Source organism: Delphinapterus leucas, chromosome 4 (assembly GCF_059928025.1).
Source record: "Delphinapterus leucas isolate spDelLeu-1000000601 "Yukka" chromosome 4, BTC_Dleu_Yukka2, whole genome shotgun sequence".
Lineage (NCBI taxonomy): Eukaryota > Metazoa > Chordata > Mammalia > Artiodactyla > Monodontidae > Delphinapterus > Delphinapterus leucas.
The window spans coordinates 69,231,689-69,251,872 of record NC_143132.1 but is presented as its reverse complement, the minus strand read 5'-3'; the positions used below and the strand labels follow the sequence as shown (position 1 = coordinate 69,251,872).

Below are 20,184 nucleotides of genomic sequence, written 5' to 3'. Positions count from 1 at the left end.
GTTAAGACTTGACATCAAGACTTGCTTGACAGGGAAAGATATGGGACCCTGGGAGAGAAGTGGGGCTATTTCCATGAATGTCTTTGAAAGCTGGCACCAACTCCTGGTTACTCCCAACCAAAATACTGGTCTCTGAGGAGTGATGGTGGTCATGCCACCCTCCACCACACCATGCATGTGGACCTGTGCTTCCACTCCCGGGCTGCCACCTCCAGATCCTTCCCAGCTCTTCCATTGTCTCCCACAAGCCAGTTTAATGGCAGGATGGGTCCTCCCAGGGAAGGGCCTGGAGGATGCCCATCAAACAACACTGACACTGCTGTCCTGGGCATGCTGGGCTGCCTCTTTCACAACTGTCCTGACGTTCTGTGCCCTGGGGGCTCAGGGCTGGGTGTTTGTGGTAACAAGAGGAGCAGTGTTCCTCTGGAATCTTCTTACGTGACAGCCTTTGCTATGAGGGGATGTGTATAGGAAATTTGCCCAGAGATGTTCATTCTGGGAAAATGACTAATATTTTTCCACAGGTTTGTAAGGAGGGGTTGGAAAGGGCCTAATGTGTATGGGGGGAGGGAGAGGGACATTGTTGGGGGCGGTTTTCAAGTCCCCTGGAGCCCTGAGCCTCCCCCAGTGCAGGACAGTGAGATTCAGCCTTCCATCCCCAGGTCCTCACCTCCACCGTCCTGTTCTGACACAGCCCTGCAGGGTGGGTGCTGTCCCTCCACACGTCACCCAACCCGAGTCCCCTTCAGGAGCTCGTGGCAGAAAGTTAATGCTGATTTTGGGAATTGTGAAGGGTTTGATGTCTATTTTTAGCTAGCTACCTAAAAAAGGAAATGTCCCCGGAGAGGCAGAGATCCAGGGACCTCCCTGTACCCTAGGCTGTTCATGCCACCTCCCCAATTCCCTTTGGCTTTCCATTATCTCAGACTCTTTTGAAGCTGTAAGACCCGTCTTCAGGCTCTGTAAATATCTTCCAATTGCTGGCTCTGATCTTTCTGGAGATCACTGGAGAGAGGGACTCGTGTCTTCAGATTGAGCAGTCTGGAAACTTCTGTGGGGTGCTGACCTCTGCGGGCAGAGGAAGGTTCATGAGGCCAGGACTAGGTGGGTGGGGGCAGGCTGGGGCAAAAGCAGAAGATGGATTACCCAGATAACTAGAGGCCAGCCTTCCCAGCCCAGCCCCATGTTTCCCAGGAACCTTCTAAATTCAGTGCTTTGATTTGTGATGTTCTTATTGGGTTGCTTCACTTCTTCCAGCCTCAGTCCCCTGTCTGGGGTAGAAGGCCCAGCACCTGGCAACTTTGATCTAACTGGTAACAGAGCAAGGGACCTTCTCCTTTTTGTGGAAAGTTGCACAAGGATTCAAGCCAATGGGCTTTGTCTCTGAGCATCAGAGCCCAGAGGTGGGTTGGAGTGTTCTCGGGAATTCCCATGTTAACAGAGATCCTCGGGGGTTCCATTTATTCCTTTAAGAGCTGTTTTCAAGCCTGTGCCAGGTACTGAGCTATGCACTGGGGATACAGAAAATGAACAGGATGGGCCCCGTTCCTGTCCGCAGGGAGCTTGCTGGGGTTTATGCGTGTTGGGGGCAGGTTTCTGCAGTTGCAGTGCCTTGTGATGACTCCTGATTGAACTGCCTTGGAGGGGCATGGAACCCAACCTGGCAGCAGTGATGCGTGAGCTGAGACCTGTCCCAGAATGTGCAAGAGTCAGCGGAGAGTTGACAGCAAAATCCTGGCATTGCAGAAACTGAAAGGCCTTCAGTGTAGAGTACAGAGTAGTGCCCCCCAGAAGCTGGCACAGGAACCGGCAACATCCACGCCCCAGGAAGGTCAGGAATCTGTGTCTTCAGCAAGTCTCCCGGGTGATCATCATGCACGCTAGATTTTGAGAACCACTGACATTGAGCATACAGGGCATGGGTGAGGGTGTTCCCCAAGAGTTAGAAAGAAGGCTGGGTCTGAAAGTCGGGGACAAATCTTGAAGGCCCTTGTCTGGTGAGTTGGACTTGATCCTAAGAGGCAGTGGGCAGCCACTGGAGAGGTTTCAACAGTGGAGTGACATCAGACTTGCGTTTGAGAAAGACCATTTTGGCCACCGAGTGATGGATGTATTAGTGTGGGGACAGGGGACCAGAGGTCTAGGGGGTGGTACAGTTAGGACTAGAATGGTGACAGCGGGGATGTGGAAGTGGGACCAAGGAGGTTATCTCGTTGATGGAATTGAAAGATGTCAGCTCGTGACCAGATATGGGCAGGGAGGGGGCCTTGGGAGAAATGGGGATGAGAAGCAGTATGGGGAGAAGAACCTGGATTTGGTTTTGGATGTGTTGGGTTTGCGGTATGTGCCTAGGGAAATGGTGTCAGGTAGTGGGATGTATGGGTGGGCCCAGGAGAGAGGTCTGGGCTCCAGGAAAAATGAGGGCAGCAGAAAGAGGGATTAAAAAAAAGGAACTCAGAGGGCTTCCCTGGTGGCGCAGTGGTTGAGCGTCTGCCTGCCGATGCAGGGGACACGGGTTCGTGCCCTGGTCCGGGAAGATCCCACATGCCGCAGAGCGGCTGGGCCCATGAGCCATGGCCGCTGAGCCTGCGCGTCTGGAGCCTGTGCTCCGCAACGGGAGAGGCCACGACAGTGAGAGGCCCATGTACCGCCAAAAAAAAAAAAAGGAGAGGGAGAACACTCTGCCCTGCTTGCCTCACCCTGTGTCTGAGGTTTGCAAAGATGGTTGGATTTTATTTTCCTTCTGTGATACTCCTCTCTGGCAATGGCTAGCACAGAAAGTTTGGGGTGCTGGAGAAGTGGGTGAGGGACAAAGGGCTGACAGCAATAATAAGATAATAAGAAGGGTGCATCCAGAGGAAAAGAAACTAGTGACCCAAGAAGTACTGAGAGCTTGGGCATCTGGACCAGCAAGAATTTTCCCTCTACTGAGGACCTGAACTGGGGAAGGAGCTTCAGGTGCAGCATGAGCGACCTCGTGTAGGTATAAAGCTGACCTCACCAACAGTGTGGAGACTAAACAGGTGAAGGAAAGTACAGAGCAGTCCTCTGGGGAAATGTTTGGGGAAGAAAGGTGAATGGGTGGTAGGGCTGGTGTTAGAGCTTGCACTTTATTGCTATACCTTCTTTACAATGTAGCTTAATTCTTTATCACAAATTTTATTTATTCTTCCCACATTCTTTGAATGAGGAAACTAAAGCTCCAAGAGGTTAAATAACAGGCTATAAGTCACACAGCTTAGGAAGTAACAGGGCAGTATTCAAACCCAAGTCCAGTGCCAGAGCCTACACCCACTGCATTTCTGCACAGGGACAGAGAAAGGTTTCAAGGACCTGGTTTGAGGACGGGGCAGAGTGTCAGCTGGAGTCAAGAGGAAACAGGAGGAAAGCAGCCATACACTGGGCAGCAAGAGGGTTAAGTCCTGTTTCTAACTTGGCCGCATGTCGTTTTATAAACCCAGCAAGTCATCTAACTTTTATTCAAATCCATCTCCTTTTTCATGAAATGGAAACAACGTGAAGTGCCCTGCTTGTGTTTGGTTGGGGTAAGAACCCAATGAGAAAAAGGATGATGACATCATGGGTTAGAAACTCAACTTGCCGAGTCTAGCTCTCTACGAGAAACCAGGATTAGAACCCAGTGACTCTGCTTCCTAATCCATTAAATATGTTCCCCTAAGCCCAGAACGCAATTAATGGGTTTCAGCAGACGGTCCTATAAAATATGTATAGAAGAGGACACAGAACATTGTTAATGTTTCAAATAGTTGTTACTGATAGGAACCAAACCAGTTTCAAATGCTAACCAATTCAAACAGGAGGTGCTCGAAATTTGTAGAACTACCATGAAACTTTGGCCTTCAATCTTATTTAACTGTAACATAGAAATATTGCTATTAGTTCAGGCTCTACTTCTGGCCAGGTAGGTTTACCCAGAGCCCCCAAGAATAGTATGGGGGGGGCACTTTGGAGTCATCTGCTTTCATTTTGTGCCCTTCCTTGCCTTCTGATTAACTCCTAGCCCACCACTCCAGGGGCTGGCACCCTCCTTCCCTGCCCCCAGAGCTCATCCGCAGCTACAGTGTGCTAGGGCTGCCATAACAAAGTACCGCAGACTGGATGACCTAAACATCAGAAATGTATTGTCTCACGGTTCTGGAAGCTGGAAGTCCGAGATCAGGTGTCGGCAGGTTTGGTTTCTCCTGAGGCCTCTCTCCTTGGCCTGCAGGTGGCGGGCTTCTTGCCTCACACGGCCCCTTTTTCTGGGTGTGCATCCCTGGTGTCTCTCCGTGTGCCCAAATTTCCTGTTCTTATAAGGACACCAGTCGGTTTGGATGAGGGTCCACCCTAACAGCCTCCTTTTAATTTGATCACCTCTTTAAAGTTCCTGTCTCCAAATATAGTCATATTCTGAGGTATTGGGGGCTAGGGCTTCAACATATGGACTGCAGGGGACACCACTCAGCCCATAACAACAGCCCTCCACACAGTTCCTCTGAAGAGATGGCTTTCCCTCTCCCAGGAGGTCAGATCCCGGCTCTGGTAGGAGCCCCTCTTTCCTTCCCTTGAGGGCTGCTCTCTTCCAGTTGTGCAATCTCCCTTCCAGCTGCCCTGGATGCAGGGGAGCAGGGGCTTTGTGGCTCGGCCAATTCTGAGGGTTCCGTATCCCATCCAGTACCCACTCCCGAGGGATCTGGCTCTTCCCTGCCAGCGTCTCTGGCCTCTCCCTCTCCACCTAGTCCTAGCCTTCTGCTTTCACACCCGTTCTCTTCTCTCTCACCTTGGAAGAAACGTTAGCTTGACATTTCCTCTTCTTCACCCTGCTTCTCTTTGTCCCTTTCACCTCCAGAATTCTTGATGGATTAGTTGACTCCCTAGCTGTGTCCTTGAGAATCTACTCTAGAGCAACTTCTGACCCCACAATCCCACAGAACCTGCCCTCTCAAATACCACCCATCACCTGATGCTGGTCGTATCCTCCCAGTACCCATCCTCCTCCACCCTGGGTTTCAGGGACAGTCCTTCCACAGCCCCTCTCCTTCAGCCCAGCTCCTCCCTGAGAGTATCAGCTCAGATCAGACCCTGGCCCTTTCTCATCTTTCACTGTACTCTTTTCCCCAAAGAACTGACCCATCCTCACAGTTTCCATTAATGATTGCATGTTGGATCCTAAAATCCTTCTCGTTCAGCTTCCACCAACTATCTCTAGAATTCTGATCCTGGGCTTCTAGCCAATACACAGATTAAACTCTTTCATCGACCGCATTCTCTTGAGCCAAGCCAAACTCCTCATCTTTCACTCCTAGATTCCACGTTCCATCGATAAAATGTTTCCCATTTATTCAAGGAAGATGTCCCTGAGAAATCTTTGTTCCTCCCTCTTGTTTAGCCCCGGAATTCTTTTAACTTTTCTTCCATCTCTTCTTTGTATTTTCTTTTCTGCTGCCTTTGCCAAGGCTGGACCTTGATGTGTTTCTCCTAAGAGTATGGCAATAGCCTCCTAGTTGGATATTCTTGTGCCCTGGAACTAGAAAGACCTCCAGGGGTCCTCTAGCCCAGTTGGACTGCCGTTTGTGTCAGGACTTCCTGTTACTCAGGACAGAGACCTAACTCTCAAACTTGATATTCTAGACCAGCACTGTCCAATAGAACTTTCTGTGATGATAGCAGTGCTCTCTGTCTACACAATATGGAAGCCACTAAACATGCATGGCTATGAGCACTTGAAATGTGACTAGTGTGACCGAGGAACTGAATTTTTTATCTTCTTTAAATTGTCACGCCATCTTCGTGCCACTGCTCTCTGAAACCAGCCCTGTGCTCCAGCCACCCTCCACCAAACATCACCCTGACTCTCTACTCTGAGTCACTCTGTTCCTGATCAATGGGGCTCTTCTCTCCAGGTCAGATCATCTCGAGTCCTCAGGTCCACCCTGTGTCGCACCTCCCAGCCATCTCCTCAACAGACACTGCTTTCTCTTTCTCCCTCATTTGAACAACTACATAATGTTGGCTGGATAAAACATTGTTTAGCTTTCTGTTTAACTTTTAGTTTGAAATAATTTCAGAACTATGGAAAAGTTGCAAAAATAGTACAAATATTTCTTGTATACCCTTCATTCACATTCTTCAAATATTGTTTTATCATTTTTGCTTTATTATATGTTCTCTCTCCTTCTCTTCCTCTCTTTTTCAACCTCTCTTTCCTTCTACCTCTTCACAAACACATATACACGTATACATACATACGTACACATTATTGTTTATGAACAGTTTGAAAGTAAGTTGCACATGTGGTATCCTCTATACCTCAATACTTCAGTATATATTTCCTAAAAACAAGGACAATCTATTATAAAACCACAGCTATTTGATATAGTGTGGCTAGGGAGGATCTCAGTGGTTAAGCAACTCTTTCCCATTTTTCATATCATAATTTACATACAGTAAAATTCACCCATTTCTGTTGCACAGTTCTTGACAAATGCGTATAGTCCTGTAACTACCACCACGACCAAGATATGGTTTCTACACCTTAAAATATGTCCTATGCCCCTTAGTAGTCAACCCCTCCCCACCCACCTTTTCTCTGTCCCTACCGTTGTGCCTTTTCTAAAATGTCCTACAAATAGAATTATACAGTACACAGCCTTTGAGTCTGACTTCTTTTAGCAGAAGAGAAAAATGAGTCATTGAGATTCATTCATGTTGTGTATATCAGAAGTTTGTTCCTTTTTATTGATGAGTGGTATTTCCTTGTATGAATGTACCACAGTTCATTCATTCTCCAGTTGAAGGACATTTGGATAGCTTCTAGTTTTTGGCAATCACAGATAAACCCACTACAAACATTCATATACAGGTGTCTGTGTGCATGTAGGTTTTCATTTCACTTGGATAAGTATGTTAGGTGACTTTTGAACAAAGACCTGAAAGAAATATGAAAATAAGCTATGAAGGTAGCTGAGGCTATTTTTACGTATTCACCATATTGCTATTTAGACAAATGGATAGGTTTGTGTGGCAAAACTGGTCTGTCTGGGTCAGTTTTCTCATGTGAGTTATTTGGAGAATGGGAGGGGGGTTAAGAATGAAGGAGACCATTGGTTTGTTCATTCATTTGTTTGTTCATTCATTGATCCATTCAACAAACATTAAAAAAATAAAAGCCACAGTCCACAGTCTGTGACCCAAAGGAAGCCTGAGACCCTTGGATCCACACCAAGGACTAAATTTAGTCAGTTTATCTGACATAATTTCCCTTATGAGTTTCCTGAAAGGGTAAGAGAAGAGTTAGTGAGTTTGGGGTTATCATCATTGAAATGGACAATGGAAGCTTAAGCGTTTTTCAGAGTTTTTATCTCCCTGGAGGCTCCGGGGACCCCTCAGAGGCCCTGTTGAGAAGTGGTATTCAGTCGCTCATGAGGTTGTCCATGTGCGACTGCAAGGTCTCCAGAAAGACATATTCAAGGGAGGGCTCCATCTGGATGAGGGGCCAGTGGATCAGACTGTGCCCTCCTAGGATTCAGGAGCCTTGTAAAAAAATAAATAAATAACAGAAAATAACTTGTGAACTTCTTTGTTTCAGGTGATGCAACTGTGAAAAAGAAACCTGCCCCCAAGACACCTCCGAAGGCAGGTAATTGGTCACAGCAACATTTGCGGGCGAGGGAGTCATCTGCCATGAGGGGTTTACCCTTTGCTCTGCTAGACTGCCCACTGGGGATGTGGTCCCCCATTCAAGCTCTGCATTATTCAGGCTGAAATTTCCCCAAGAGTCTCTGTACACCTTGGTCCCCCACCCTCTTCCACTACTTGCCTCTTCTCCTGCTTCTCTGGTATGGACAGCATCACGCGATACTGGTGACTTTCCCATCCCTGCTGTGAAATCCTGCCCACCTCCCTGTCCCCCAGTCTGCCCCTTACCGAGATAATCCACTTTGTGCTGTCTTCATGCTCTGCTCTGTGTGTCCCTGTGATAGGAAGCCCTGTCTGTTTTCCACGGGAAGACATTGGAGGATGTGAACCACATTGAGCCTGTCAGCCAGGGTGACCTGGAGGTTAGAAGGCAAGATGCTTTGTAACTAATAAAGGAGTAAGGTCACAGACTCAAAAAATTAGGGTAAGGCACAAATTCCACAACAACCAACGAACGGAGAACCATGCCTTGTAAATTGTGTAGGTCACTTCTGAGGGAATCAGGATCAAGAGACCAACAAACCTAGCAGATCCGTCAGCCCAGGTGTCTGAAGCAGTGGTCATTGCTCAGTCTTACCCTGAAGGTTCCGGAAAGTGAGAGAGAAGCAACAGACCAATGTGGCTGGCAGCGTCGAATGAGATTAGAATGTCTGAGGCTCCCTCCTCCTCGGAGCTCACTCTCTCCCTTGTGCTCCCCCAGCCGTGCCCCCTCAGATCACCCAGTTTCCTGAGGACCAAAAGGTGCGTGCAGGAGAGCCCGTGGAGCTGTTTGGTAAAGTGGCCGGCACCCAGCCCATCACCTGCACCTGGATGAAGTTCCGAAAGCAGGTCAGTAACAGAGGGCAGTGGCCCGAGAACAACCCACACAAGTTCCAGAGCCGTCCTGGGCCGAAAGGGATGAGAAATGCTGTGATGAAGGGCAGCATCGCTGCTCATCACAGGGGCCTGAGAAATGGGAGAGCCCCTCACACCCCTGTCACCCACCCACCAAATCTGAGCTCTTAATAACCTTTTCTTCTACATCTAGCAAGGATGCCTGTTTTATAGACAATTTGTGTGATAGAGAAGAATATGAAGGAAAAAACAGAAACCACCTATGGCCCCCACCTGATTTGGGTATCTCTGTCTAGAATTCTACTTGGAGTCAGGAAAATCGAACCAGTGACCTAAATGACCTCTCAGACTCTAGAGCTTTCTGTGATTCTGTGCCAGCTCACTGAACCCTATCTGTGGCAACCACTTAAACTTACCACATGCTGGAGAGATAAAAGTGCACCTGAGTATTTGAGTAGATCAATTGTACGTTAAACAGAATTTTGGCTTACTGACCCAGAAATCTAACTTCCATTTATAACAACAGTCCTACAGGAAAATGTTTGAATTTCCAAACAACCAGTTCCTTTTAGAGAAACTTGGGGAGCCTGGCCATTTTTCTGATCCCACGTTGGTAGTGTGTGCCCATGTGCCTGATCAACAGGGGCCCCAGACCGGCAGGCTGGCCCTGGATCAGGACCTCTACAGAAGGTGTGATGACTTCTTCTGAGCCCTCTGTTGCTCTATTTCCAACCCATTCAAATTGTCCTAAGGCCCAGAGGTGGGAGGCTAGTACTGGGGAAGAAAGAAGAGTTGGACTCAAAAGATGAAGAAGAGAAGCTGGCCTTATCCCAAAGCATGTTTGCTTGGGTTTTGTCTGGGCTAGTGATGTCTGAAGTCAGATGGAACCTCAACCCTCTTCAGAGACATTGAGCCAAGTCCCAGCTCCATCCAGCAGAACTTTCTGTAGTGATGTAATCGTACTATGTCTGTTACCCAGTAGGGTAGCCACTAACCGTATGTGCCTATTGAGCACGTGAAGTGTGACTACTGCAACTGAGGAACTGGATTTTATACTTCAGTTAATTAAAAATTGTTATAACAGCTTCGCTGAGATATAATTCACACACCATAAAATTCATCCTTTTAAAGTGTACATATACTCACAAGGTTGGGCAACCATAACCATTTTCTAATTCCAGAACATTTTTATCACCTCGAAAAGAAACCCCAGACCCATTCGTAGTCATTTCTCCCCTTCCCCCAGACCCTGGCAATCTCTCACCTGCTTTCTGTCTCTTTGGATTTGCCTATTCTGGGCATTTCATATAAATGGAACCATACAGTATGTGTTCTTTTGTGTCTGGGTTTTTTCACTTAGCGTTACGTTTTCAGGGCACATCCATGATGTAACATGAACCAATATTTTATTCCTTTTTTATGGCCAAATAATATTTCGTTTTCTGGATGTTCCACATTTTGTTTATCTGTCCATCCGTTGATGGACATTTGGATGATTTGCCACTCAACTAAAATTTGAATAGCCACATCTGGCTGGTGACTGTGGTATTTGGCGGCACAGAAGAGGTCAGAACCCACTGGGTGGGCTTTGTAAGTGACTTTGATCAAATCTGTTCTCCCACCATCCCATCCCAGAGCAGTGGAGGGGGCTGGAATGTGCCCCGTTTCCGGTCTGGAGCAGAGAGCGACAGCTCACTCCCGGCCACCAGACCCTGCAGCACCCTCCCTGCTTGTCCCAGATCTCGACCCCGTCAGGGCAGCTTGGCTCTAGATGCAGGAGAGGGGGAAGCTCAGAGCCCAGACGAGACCAGCCCCACACAGCTCGGGCAGCTGTATCCACATCCCCAGGGGTGAGGAGTGTGGGTCGGAGCCCCCTTCCTTTCTGGCTCAAAGTCTCTAGTGCCTGCCCCACTCTCTGTCCCAGATCCAGGAGAGTGAGCACATCAAGGTGGAGAACAGTGAGAATGTCAGCAAGCTCACCATCCGGGCTGCACGCCAGGAGCACTGTGGCTGCTACACTCTGCTGGTGGAGAACAGGCTGGGCAGCAGGCAGGCCCAGGTCAACCTCACCGTTGTGGGTGAGTCTGGGGACGGGGCGTAGGGAAGGCGGGATGATGGACTTCCAGGCCTCATCTCCCGGGGCCACTGCTTCAGCACGCGTTCCCTCTGCCCACAGGCTCCCTTTCTCCCTGCTCTCCCACTCCCTGCTCTCACACTGCTGCTGCCCTTCGTGCTTGTTGAGAATCCCAGACCTTGCACACACAGCGTTTTCCTCTTCCTATGAATCCCCTCCCGGTTTCCCTTTCTAGCCAGACTCTGAGCTCTACCATTCCAGCTCTCTCCAGCTAGCCCCTGTGACCCCTTCTCCCCCTGGTCCACTCCCTGCCCCCAACCCCGGTCCCCTCGCAAACCCTCACCTTGAATCAGTGCTGCCTTTCAACTTCACTGCCGCTCTGCCTGAGTTTGGGGCACGGCAGAGAGACCACATCAATCTGCAGACTCAGTGCTGGGCTCTGTCAGTGTCCAGGCTCAGCCAAGGCGTCAGCGCTGGTCAGTGCCCTCTCCCACACCCTGAGACAGCCATTCCTCGAGACCCCCCTACCCTGCAGGCCTTGGCCACTGGCCTCTCTGAGAAATAGGAGGCATCAGGCATGAACTTGCTTAGCTTGGTGGTCCCACACCTGCAGGCGTCTCTCTATCTGTCCCCGTGCTGACTCCACCCTCCAGGCTCTGGGTGTTGCCCACCTTTCTCCTGTGCTCGGGACCTCAGGCTCTTGAGGGCTCCAACCCCCGCCACCCCCATTCTCTTCAACTTCTCCCCAGTTTCTCCCATAAATGTTGCCAGGACTCTCCCATCGTCGCCATGCGCACAGGCACGCATAACTCCTGCAGTACCTCGTCTCACCCTGGCCACCCTAGCATCTTTCTCCTGCTCTCTCTTCACGGCCAAACCCTCTGAAAGAGCCAGTCTCTCCTCTGAGTCTCCTTCTTCACCTCCCTGGCAACAATCTTCAACTCCCTGTAGCCTCACCCCCAGGCCCCATTAGTCTTCAGGGACTGCTCTTCTGAGGTCACCTTGCCCTCCTAATCCCCAGTCCACTCCCTTTTTCTTATCTCCTACATCCCAGGATTGAGTTCAGAGTCTGTCTTCAGACTGATTGTAAGGTCACTTTTTCCTCTCCATCTCAATCACTGTGTTTTTCATGCCCTGGTCAACTCTCTCTTGAAATATCAAACTAGCTTCCTAACTGGCCTCCCACTGTCCGTCATGCTCAGCCCACTGCCCCCCCACACGTGGCAGGCGCTCAGGACAGCGAAGGAGCAGCAGATGCATAGCAGGCTGGTCCTAGAGCACTTTCGGGCCTTCATACGTGGTGCACACGAAAGCCTTTCACCTGGTGTTCTTTTTTTTTTTTTTTACCATCTTTATTGGAGTATAATTGCTTTACAATGGTGTGTTAGTTTCTGCTGTATAACAGTGAATCAGCTATACGTATACATATATCCCCATATCCCCTCCCTCTTGAGTCTCCCTCCCACCCTCCCTATCCCACCCCTCCAGGCGGTCACAAAGCACCGAGCTGATCTCCCTGTGCTACGTGGCTGCTTCCCACTAGCTATCTATTTTACGTTTGGGAGTGTATATATGTCCATGCCACTCTCTCGCTTTGTCCCAGCTTACCCTTCCCCCTCCCCGTGTCCTCAAGTCCATTCTCTAGTAGATCTGTGTCTTTATTCCTGTCCTGCCCTTAGGTTCTTCATGACCATTTTTTTTTTTAGATTCCATATATACGTGTTAGCATACGGTATTTGTTTTTCTCTTTCTGACTTACTTCACTCTGTATGACAGACTCTAGGTCCATCCACCTCACTACAAATAACTCAATTTCATTTCTTTTTATGGCTGAGGAATATTCCATTGTATATATGTGCCTCATCTTCTTTATCCATTCATCTGTCTATGGACACTTAGGTTGCTTCCATGTCCTGGCTATTGTAAATAGAGCTGCAGTGAACATTGTGGTACATGACTCATTTTGCGGTACGCGGGCCTCTCACTGTTGTGACCTCTCCCGCTGCGGAGCACAGGCTCCGGACACACAGGCTCAGTGGCCATGGCTCACGGGCCCAGCCGCTCCGCGGCATGTGGGATCTTCCCGGACCGGGGCACAAACCCACGTCCCCTGCATCGGCAGGCGGACTCTCAACCACTGCGCCACCAGGGAAGCCCCATGACTCATTTTGAATTATGGTTTTCTCAGGGTATATGCACAGTAGTGGGATTGCTGGGTTGTATGGTAGTTCTATTTTTAGTTTTTTAAGGAACCTCCATCCTGTTCTCCATAGTGGCTGTATCAATTTACATTCCCACCAACAGTGCAAGAGGGTTCCCTTTTCTCCACACCCTGTCCAGAATTTATTGTTTCTAGATTCTTTGATGATGGCCATTCTGACTGGTGTGAGATGATATCTCATTGTAGTTTTGTAGTTTTGATTTGCATTTCTCTAATGATTAATGATGTTGAGCATCCTTTCATGTGTTTGTTGGCAATCTGTATATCTTCTTTGGAGAAATGTCTGTTTAGGCCTTCTGCCCAGTTTTGGATTTCACCTGATGTTCTTTGATCTGATCCCCTTCCTTTAGTTTCCTTAGGTCAGGAGTTTTATCTCTGGGAAGGCCGGCGGACCAGAGGCTCAGGGAATAGGTTTCTCATCTATAAAAGACAGGAGAGACCCTTGACGCCCTCGCTCTCTCTGTGGTGACTCCGGGTGCTTATTTTAATTGTCTCCTCCTGGAGTCAGGAACACTTTGGGGGCGGGGGATTGGTGCCACTTAGACCGGAACCTGAAGTATTGATTTGGTGCCACGCCCCACCCGTCAGCTAGCAGCAGTATCCAGTTTTCCTTGGTGTTCTCTCTCATCTGCTCCTGCTGGGGGAACGTTAGGGTCAAGTCCATGGAACTGCTTTTCTGTGACCAGCGCCCCCTGCCCCCATGCTCCCCACGGTGCCACCCGCTCCCCTCCGCCATCACCACCATACGGGCTGCATTTGTGGCCTTTTATGGTTGAGTTTCTCATTCTCCTCAGCCGGTGCTGACAGGGCCATTGGCGTGGCTGTCCGCCAGCTGGCAGGAGCGGCATGTTAAATGCCGTCCTGGGAGGGGAATGGAATGGAGGGGAAGGGCTTTCTGTCTGCTTCCCCCTTGGAGAGCTAAGAATAGAACTGCTCAATAAAATGAGGACTCACGTTGATGGGTACAGCAAATCCACATTCATTCAGAGCCTGTGGATTTAGAATCAGTCCAAAGTAAATCTGGATGAAGCCCAGGTTTACCTGCATGTCTCTAGCGACATCTGTGTATTATCTGATCAGGGTTGATTAAGTAGATGTAAAATGTAAATGAGATGAAACAGGAGTTGTTTGGCCTACTCCAGACAGTTACAAGCACTTTGGAAGCACCCACTTGTAAGCCAGCTAAATAAGGCCAGTTTAGCACAACTTCTACTAATTAGCGGTAAACTTCTCTTCTTGTATGTTTTTTAAAGTACCCCTTTCTTTTCAGATAGTCTCTGATTCCTATTTTTTTAAATGATGATAAAAATTAGCCTTTCCCTGGGCTTCCCTGGTGGCGCAGTGGTTAAGAACCCACCTGCCAACACAGGGAACACAGGTTCGAGCCCTGGTCCGGGAAGATCCCACATGCCGCGGAGCAACTAAGCCCATGTGCCACAACTACTGAGCCTGTGCTCTAGAGCCCGCGAGCCACAACTACTGAGCCTGCACGCCACAACTACTGAAGCCCACGTGCCTAGAGCCCGTGCTCCGCAACAAGAGAAGCTACCTCAACGGGAAGTCCGCGCACCGCAAGTAAGAGTAGCCCCTCCTCGCCACAACTAGAGAAAAGCCCGCACACAGCAGCGAAGACCCAACACAGCCAAAAATAAATACGTAAATTCATTCAAAAAAATTAGCCTTTCCTTCAGTTACTTTAAATGAGTGATGTTTAGCTATTTTGAAGGCTAATTATTATTATATGTTAAGAGATAGTGCAGGGATTTGTGATGCGCAGAGGACCTCTGCCCACGAGTGGGCCTCCAGCCTCAGCCTCGGAAGGGTGAGGGAGGGGCCTCTCAGGCAGGAGAGAGCAGCTGGACCCAGATGAAGTCCTTCATGCGACTTGTCCGACACAAGAAAACAGGCCACTCTGCGTATCTTTAAAGGAGAAAAACAAAGCAGAGAGGATCCCAGATACCCAGTAATCCCCCAATACTCTCTGAGCTTGGAACTTGCATGATTTTTAAGGGCAGGAGATTTCTCGGCGTAATGCTTGGCTTGGGCTTAAGCAAGGTGCATTCTTGATCTTATTCAGCCTGATAGCTGGGAAAATAACAGGCCCCTGGAGTGAGGGTTCAGAGACCTTTTAGAATCTCCTTTTGGCTCCGTCACTGGCCAGCTGGGTATTCTTGGTAAGCAAAGTGCCTTGCCTAATCCCGAAGGGCCGGGATTACCCAGATAGATAACCTGGGGGCCCTTGCAGCCCTGCCATTCTCTAAAAGCTGCAGGTGGTTGCTGAGGTGCCAGTGGAGGGAGGCCCAGGTGGGGTTAGGCCCAGTCACAGACCGTCTTCAAACACACAGGCCCGCAGGGACTGCCAGCGCAGTTACTCCAGAGAAGCAGCAGAGATGAGATCCTCCGTTTTCCCAGGAGTGAGAACATTTGCTGAAGAGAAAATCCTGGAACTGGTGCCATCAGAGCCCCTTCCTTTAGACTCAGCATTTCCCATTCTGCTAGTCAAATCTCCAGGGAGCCATGAAAGAATTCCAAGGAAGCATGGAGCTCGGGGCCCTGGACACTGAGCCCGCCTGGCCTTTGCCAGGCCATGCCCAGGCCTCTCTCCCAGACTGAGTGCGTCTGTTTCTTTGGCCCTGAGAGCAGGCTGTTCTGAGGACGTCTATTCTGTCCTGAGGGTTTTCGTCCCCAGCTCATCCGGCCTCCATGTGGAGCTCTGTAGGTTGGAAAGAACAGAAAGCATCAGGCTCAGCCCGTGGCTCCCGGGGCAGGCATGCGGGTGGGGCCTCCTAATCTCCTCTGACTTCAGACTTGCGTCTGTTCTGAACTCCTTAATATGCCATCAAATTCCTTGAAAGCATTGAGGTTTCACTTTGAATTAAAGCCACCCTCCCCAAACTTTGCATCTTTTCTCATGCTGCAGGCAGTGACATATGTCCTGTGTCAGTTCTCTCTCTTTTAGCCAAGAGACTAAATTCGGAACAGGGTAGGGGATTAATAGTACCTTTTCCAAAATACCCATTTCTCCAAGTTTTCTTTTCTTGACCAGAGCAGGAGGGGAGAATATCAGTCAGTGGAGTGTATCTGTATTCGTCATCTCAAACTACAGGACATTAAACGTGTCCAGTCAGAAGTTTTCCAGGCATTTCCTTTGAGGGAGGGAGGCAGGGAGTCTGGCCTTCATCTTTCTTTAGGCCTTTTTACTTCCTTAGCTGGGTCTTGAGAGGACTTGAACCACTTGCCTGTAAGAGAGTTTAGAGTAATAAACATCTTAGCCAACACCAGAGATATTTCTAAAAAGACCAATATATCTTTCAGAACAAACAGTTTTTCTAAGAGAACATATTGAACAACCAGTGAAAGTGGTTCCATCATAGGAGGCCTCCAGAGTGACTGCCACCGGTGGGGAGTGGCTGTCACAGTCCCAGAGTCATTCCAGGGCGAGTCAACCCAGGCTGGGGTTGCTGGGTATGGATGGCTTCCGGGCAGTGCGTTCTTGGCTGGATGTAGAAGCAGCAGGGCTGGGGGAGGGGGGAAAATGAATATGTATGTGTATATGTATATGTGGATGTGGATGTGTGTATAGGTATATATGTATGTGTGTGTGTATGTGTATGTATGTATAGGTGTATGTGTATGCATGTGTATGTGTTTATGTATATGTATACATGGACACATACACAGGCAGAATGTTCTTTTTCTTTTCAATATGCTTAAGTCATTTGCAGGGATTTTCTTTGGCCTTCCTACCTTGCTGAGGGGGAGGAGAGTAGAAATCAAGTACTTTTACCTGGGTTTGCTTATTTGATGCTTGCAAAACCCCTAAGAGGTAGATATATATTAACCCCATTTTCCAAATGAAAAAGACAAACTTGTCCCAGAAGTTAAGGAATTAGCTGGAATTCACATAGCTTATAAATTCACAGAGCATAAAACATGACTTTTAATTGCTAGTTTGGGGAGCTCTAGGACTCAGATTGTCTTGGAGGAGATGAAGGCTTAGTGAACACTGGTATCTGTAACTAAACCAACCACCTGCAGAGACTAAATCTGAAGAATAGAATTCTGTTCAGATGAACACCTGCCAAAAATCAGCAAAACTAAAGAACCTCATTAATGAACACACTGACTACCGTGATTTGCCTTGAAGTTGGCAGTGTTAATGGTTCTTAGCATTACTGGTCTGAATGGGAAGGCGGCCAGACAAAGGGCCGCTCCTAGTTTGTGTCCTCAGCTCATTTTCTGGCCCTCAGTCAGGGATGATTGTGATTTGCTACTGTGGTTCGCTTTGAAATTCTCTATCTCATTTTATACCAGTCCTAGGAGGATGACAGAGAGAGAGTAGGAGTAATTTTTTGTATATTATAAAGTTAGAAATAAACTCCTGCAATAATGATGACAGCAAAGGCTACTCAAACAAGACGCTTTCTAAGAACATCTCACAACAACCTTGTGATACAGTGCTATTATCATGCACATTTTACAGACGGGGAAACTGTGGCACAGAGGGGTTAACAAGTAATGAATGAAAACAGAGCTGTATTCAAACCCAGTGTGTGACTTCAGAGCTCACTGTGCTCTCAGCGGGGCAGGTGTTTCCCAGGTCCCAGAGAAAGTGGAGACTGACCCCTGGCTATGTCACAGGTCACTGACCTCAGGCCTGAAGGAGACACACACACACACACACACACACACACACTGAAATCTCTCTCAAAGCATATTTTTGATGGGAAGCAGTCCATGCCTCCTGGGCAGCTTCCTAGGTCTGTTTACACTGAGAAATATGTTTTTGACTTGGGCAAAGCACAGGAAACCATGACGTGTAGACTGGAAACTAGCCAAAAAAGAGGTTTTTTCTGAGCAAATCGGTATTTGTGGGGCTTTCCATATAGGCAGGTGTGTACCTAGGTGTGGCCGTGTGGATGAGGGAAGGAGAGCCAGGACCAGGGATCGCAGCTCCTGTTCTCCAGGCCTCTCCCTCATGACAGAGCCAATTAAAGAACTTCTCTCCCTGCAGTCCTGCAGAGTTGGGTGATGTTGTGCTTCTCTCTCCCCAGACAAGCCGGACCCCCCGGCCGGCACGCCTTGTGCCTCTGACATTCGCAGCTCCTCGCTGACCCTGTCCTGGTACGGCTCCTCGTACGATGGGGGCAGCGCCGTACAGTCCTACAGCGTCGAGATCTGGGACTCGGCGGACAAGAAGTGGAAGGAACTAGCCACATGCCGCAGCACCTCTTTTAACATCCACGACTTGCTGCCCGACCGAGAGTATAAATTCCGTGTGCGCGCAATCAACGTCTACGGAACCAGTGAGCCGAGCCAGGAGTCTGAACTCACAGTGGTGGGAGAGAAACCTGAGGGTAGGCTGCCTTCCTTTCATCACTGGCTTGCGATAAATGTGCATGACTTACCTTGTGTGTATAGAAGGCTGAACTGAGATGGGTACAAGGGAACTGACAAGACATCACTGATGGCTGGCAGAGTCTTTTGGGATCTTGATTTCCAATGTTGTGATGCTGATCCATACTCTAAAAGAGGTACCTACGATCCTCCAAAAAATATTGACCCACTGGGTTTGGTACATTCCCAGCAGGGGTGGCGGCGTGTTAATCAGAAGCACAGCCCTGGGAAGCGGGAGCTCAGGTAGACCTACAGTTTCGACGTCTTGCCCTCCCCACTCATCCAGCTCCCTCCTCTCTTGCACTCATATTTGAGGGCGAACTCAGTGTCAGGGAAGACCGATAAGATTGGGAGCATAAAATCTGACAAGGAGGACAGCTGACTATAATGAGACGGGCTGCATCCTATTAGACCAGTATAAACAAATTGCGGAGACATAGCGGAAAGCATGAATGATTTTGCCATGAAGGTTGGGAAAGACTTCCTAGACGTAATACTTATGCGGAGTCTTGGGAAAAGGAATAGGATTCCAAGAGGTAGGGCAGATTGGGAGAGGCATTCCTCGCAGAGGAAACAGCGAGAGCAAAGGTACAACAAAGTGGTAGAAATGCATGGCATTTTGAGACTCTTGTGTGTGGCCAGGGCATATGCTGTGTGAGATAGAACAGGAGGAAGCAACACAAAAAGGACAGTGTGGGTAAAATTGTGAGTTCGTCAAAGGTTTTCAGGCAGGGGCTTGATGCAATTAGATCTGTTTTTTTAGAAAGAGAGTTAGAGGAAGAATAGACCTTTGGAACTCAAGGGGTGGTCTGGACCACTAGTCTTGGGATCCTGGGAGCCTGTTAGAAATGCAGACTCTCTGCCCCCCACTTCCCTAGTCCCTTCTGAACCTTCATTTTAACATTATCCACCCTCACCCCCCATGGATTCATATACACTTGAAAGTTCGAGAAGCACTGAAGTGGACTAGGGGGATGAGATTGAGTCAGTGAAATACCGGTTGAGGCTCTGTGGTGTAGTCCGGGAGAAGTATAGTAAGGGCTCCTTAGGAGGTGGAATTGACCATTCCTGATGACTTCTGGGGCAGAGAATTCAAGGGAAAAGTTAGAAGAGTCTAAGATTACTCCCAGGTCCCAGCTTGGGTAACTAAAGACAAGTTCAAGAGCCATTTAGAGGTTGATTATTATGATTCATGGTGGCTAACATATATTAAACACTTGCTGTATGCTAACCATACATTAAGCACTTTACGTGCATTATGTCATGCATCTAACTCAACGAAGTAGATACTGTTATTACCCCCATTTTACAGATAGGGGAACTGAGGTTTAGAGGGGTGAAACTAGTTGCCCAAGGTCACAGAGCTTGGAAATGGTGTGTTGAAGCTTGAACTCAGAGCTGTCTGACCCTGAGCCTGAGCTCCGTTGGTTAAACTAATGGAGGAGGCCAGGCTGCCTCCCAGTGACTTGGAGGTTAGATAGCAGGGAGTCCCAGAGAAGGTGGAAGTTCTGGTGTCAGTCCTGTTGAGTTGAGGTGTCTGAGGGATATCCATGGGGAGGTGTCTTCAGACTGCTGGATGGTTGAATCCAGAGCTCAGGAGAAAGGTTTAAGCTCGAGCTACAGGTTTGGGGGTGTGGGGCCTTCACTATTTAATTGGTAATTGAAGCCATGGGCATCAGTAAGTTCAGGGAGAGGGGGGTAAAGAAAGTCTACACTGATACAGAAATGAAGGAGCCTGCACGACCAGGAGAAAGGACTGAGAGGGGAGAGAACCAAGGGGAGGCTGGAGCTGTGTTGCAGAAACATGGAAGCAGCGAGTGGCAAAGAGGAAAGAGATGAGGATGCAAGATCTTTGGATTCAGCCCTTTGATAAGCCGTGATCTTTGAGAGCAAAGTCCATAGTGTTTCCACAGGGTGGAAAATGGTTGGCCTGGGGCTAAGGAATAAATGGAAGAAGGAG

At 48.7% G+C, this 20,184-nt stretch overlaps 1 protein-coding gene across 3 annotated transcripts in view; it reads left to right on the top strand.

Moving 5' to 3' along the window:
- The window catches only part of MYLK (myosin light chain kinase), a 125,219-nt gene that overhangs the window by 67,838 nt on the left and 37,197 nt on the right, over positions 1 to 20,184 (top strand). For all 3 annotated transcript variants that reach the window (XM_089910596.1, XM_030760766.2, XM_089910597.1), the window contains exons 16-19: positions 7,589 to 7,639; positions 8,399 to 8,526; positions 10,457 to 10,610; positions 17,882 to 18,184. In XM_089910596.1, coding sequence (XP_089766722.1) covers positions 7,589 to 7,639; positions 8,399 to 8,526; positions 10,457 to 10,610; positions 17,882 to 18,184 — 636 coding nt within the window. The remainder of the gene's footprint in view (positions 1 to 7,588; positions 7,640 to 8,398; positions 8,527 to 10,456; positions 10,611 to 17,881; positions 18,185 to 20,184) is intronic.